Source organism: Asparagus officinalis, chromosome 3 (genome assembly GCF_001876935.1).
Source record: "Asparagus officinalis chromosome 3, Aspof.V1, whole genome shotgun sequence".
NCBI classification, from domain to species: Eukaryota; Viridiplantae; Streptophyta; class Magnoliopsida; order Asparagales; family Asparagaceae; genus Asparagus; species Asparagus officinalis.
The window spans coordinates 32,837,305-32,841,141 of NC_033796.1; the positions used below are offsets into that span (position 1 = coordinate 32,837,305).

Here is a 3,837-nt window from a genome sequence, read left to right on the forward strand (position 1 = left end):
GTAAATGATTTATTAATTATTAATAAATAATTTATTTTTATAATTTTTTATTTGTAATTTATGTTATTTTAAGTGATTAATAAAATTATTGTTTATATTAATTTTTTATTTTTTGTATAATTTAAATTTTAAATAGAATTAAAAAAAGGAAAATAAACCGGCCCGGCCCGGCCCGGAACCCGGCCCGGTCGGGCCCGGGTCCGGGTCGGGCCCGGAACCCGGCCCGGTCGGGCCCGGGTCCGGGTCCGGGTCCGGGCTCCGGTTTTGCCCGGCCTGGGCCCGGATTTCCGGGCCGGGTCGGTCCGACTCGAATGGACAGGTCTACTGATTTTTGCTATAAGTAGGAGTCTTCTTTTAGGGTTTTTTAGAAGAGAAAATAGAGAGTTTTGACAACTACAAAAAAAAAGAGTTTTTTAAATCTAAAAAGGTGAGATCTTGAGGAGAGAAAAAGAGAGAGTTTGGAGAGATTTTACAAGAGAGGTCAATTTCCTTTGGGTAAAAATCAAAACTTCATCTTTGGGACGAGCTTGTGGGTTGTACAAGTCGTTAGTGTTCTCCTTCATAGTGGAATCTCCCTTCGCCACTCTCCGTGGATATAGGCAAGTTTGCCGAACCACGTAAATCTCGTACCTTTACTGTTTTCTAGGTGTTGGCTATTGCTTGTTGGTTTCCTCGATATTTAGACCTAGATCTAATATTGAGAAAAATGTATATCTCACATCGTTGAGATATATTACTTCTGTTCTTGTTTTCTTTGTGAAACGAGAATATAGAGGTTGACTTGAGTTTTTGTGAAAACAAAAGCCATGATTTTCTCTCGGGTTATATCGCTTTCGCGGCATGAGGGCGTGACTCTACGCGCAACAATTATTATGACTTAGGTACAAAGGTAGGCGGACGTCCATTTGCATAGGTATCCAGGTTTGTTGGGGGCATGCCCTTGCCATTACCACAAGTAATTTTAGGTTTTTAAGTTACTCTTTTAGTTTGGGTCCTTGAGTACAGTGTTATTGTATCCTTTTCAAAGTTGCGTGTATAGGAATTATCTTTGCAGGCTCAACAACTTAATAGGAGCATATTTCAGACTGTATCATCGTGTTTTGAAAGCTCAATTCTGCAAAAGAAGGTACTGATCCATATCAAGGGAGTGGTGTCAGCAAGATGTCCTACTAATATTCTGAGATATTAAATATTTGCATTAGCGTTGATTAAGATCTCAATCACACAATAGCATTTTCTAGCATGCATGCCTGTTGATTTTTTGATTAATCTTTTTTTAGTTTGCTGCATTTCTGTATATATGTATAGCAAGCAGTGAAGAACTCAACATTCTGGCTGCATTTATTAACATATAACTAGTATACATCAAATATACAACTTATGTATTATATTTCAGACTGTATCATGGTGTCAGTAAGATGTCCTACTAATACTCCGAAAGCTTTATCTAATCAGTTGCAGTTTCTTTATGTATTATCTTTTTGATATCTTCTTTATGTGTAGGATACCTACATCATGAAATGCAATCCGAAGAATTTTAGTACTATAAGATCGCTTCATGCTTATGCAAAGATATAATACAATTATACAACTTACCACTTCTGCTATATAACTCTTGCGTGCAACTCGGCTTATAGAAGCCTGACAGAATTTGTTAAGGAAAAGGTATGGGATTGAATACTCTTTAGGGTTAAATGAAAAATGTCTCAAGCTCCTATATCACTGTAACTAAGCAGCAAAGCTATGATCTGAATGATAAGTATTGAAATTAAACTTGATTTTGGATCAAGCTTAATTTTGGGTTTATGATGGAATTATTCTAAGTTTGACCAAACCCAAAATTAGGTCCAAATTCTAGAGGTTTTCTAGAAACACTCTAGAAGGTTGATCACCTCCTTAAAGTGTTCTAGAGAAATCTTTAAGCTAAATATCTAGATAATAGTATAGAAACATCTAGATAATTTGTGATAAAAATATTTAGATATTATGTAGAAATTTCTAGAGATTAGAAAAATATCTAGGAACTATGGCAAGATGTACATCCGCAAGTGCTATTTGGCAGGCACTAGATCAATTGTTCAACAAGAAGAACGAGGCTCGTATACAACTGTTAGAGAACGAGTTGGCAAATGCAAAGCAGGGGGGAGTCTTCAATCTCAGAGTTTTTCATCAAGGTAAAAAATCTTTGCTCTGAGATTAATACTCTCAATCCGGAGGAGTCGATTTCGGAAGCACGGTTGAAGCGGTCTATTATTCGTGGTCTACGACCCGAATATACACCGTTTGTTACTTCAGTTCAAGGATGGGCTACACAACCTTCCTTGGAGGAGTTTGAAAATCTACTAGCTTCGCAAGAATCACTAGCCATGCAAATGGCGGGAGTTAAAGTCCATGATGACTCGGTGAGCGCTTTTGTAGCGGGGAGACAACAAAGCTTCAGAGCCAAACCCAAATATGGTAATGTAAAGAATAATGATGGACGAGAAGGATCTTCTACGGGAGACAAGAAGCGATTCAAGTGTTATCGGTGTGGAAAACTTGGGCATTTCAAAAAGAATTGTCGAGTCAAGCTGAAGGAAACAAATATGGCGGAATCAAAGGTTCATACTGAAGACGAAGAATGGGGAAAATGTTTCATTGTGGAGGCTGCATCTTCAGGTACATCCACAGCAAAAAATCTTGGAAATGATTGGATTGTGGATTCTGGTTGTAGCCATCATATTACCGGAGACGAGAAGTTATTTTCTAGTCTTCAGCGTCATGACGGGAAAGAAACCATCATTACTGCGAATAATTCAATCCACCGCGTTTAGAAGGAAGGGACAGTCGTCATTGAAGGAGATGATGGAAGCCCAATCACTCTCAAGAACGTATATCATGTTCCTGGAGTAAGGAAGAATCTTCTCTCTGTGGTGAATGCGGTTGACTCAGGTAACTACGTTTTATTTGGCCCAAGAGACGTTAAATTCTTAAAGAATATTAAAGAATTAAAGGCGGACATGGTTCACACCGGAGCACGGGTTAAGGATTTATATGTTTTATCGGCCTCAAATTCTTATGTTGAGAAGATTTATATGTTTTATCGGCCTCAAATTCTTATGTTGAGAAGATGAGTACGAATGATAATGCCTTTATATGGCATGCTAGGCTTGGTCATATAAATATGACTAAGCTAAAGGTTATGGTGAATAATGATTTGGTTAACGGGCTCCCGAAGTTGAAGATTCAAGATGAAGGAAAGCTTTGTGAAGGCTGTCAATATGGAAAGTCACATAGGCTTCCGTTTGACAACTCCACTTCACGATGCAGCGCTCCGTTGGAGAGGGTCCATAGTGATTTGATGGGTCCGACGAGAACATCCTCCTATTCTGGTTTTCGGTACATGCTATTGTTTGTTGATGACTTCTCACGGTACACTTGGATATACTTTGTGAAGGAAAAATCAGAAGTATTCTCCAAGTTTCAAGAATTCAAGGTTACCGTGGAGGGAGAATAAGGTCAGAAGATCAAGACTTTAAGGACGGATAATGGAGGGGAGTTCATGTCAAGGGAGTTTCTCTCTTTTTGCTAAAAACATGGTATCAAGAGAGAATTTACATGTCCGTATACACCTCAGCAAAATGGAGTAGCGGAAAGAAAGATAAGACATTATCAAGAGAGAATTTACATGTCCGTATACACCTCAGCAAAATGGAGTAGCGGAAAGAAAGATAAGACATCTAAGCGAGACATGTAGAAGCTGGTTACATGACAAAAATTTGCCTAAGGCCTTATGGGCGGAAGGCATGAGATGTGCAATGTATGTCATCAACCGGATGCCACTTAGTCCAAACAATA

General features: G+C 38.6%; 1 protein-coding gene across 1 annotated transcript; it reads left to right on the forward strand.

Moving 5' to 3' along the window:
- Positions 2,130–2,813, forward strand: LOC109834912. The gene has a single exon (XM_020402927.1). It carries the CDS (start codon positions 2,130–2,132, stop codon positions 2,811–2,813), a length of 684 nt encoding a protein of 227 aa, XP_020258516.1.

Coding starts and splice junctions, on each gene's coding strand:
- LOC109834912 (XM_020402927.1), top strand. CDS start 2,130: ATGCAAAGCAGGGGGGAGTCTTCAATCTCAGAGTTTTTCATCAAGGTA.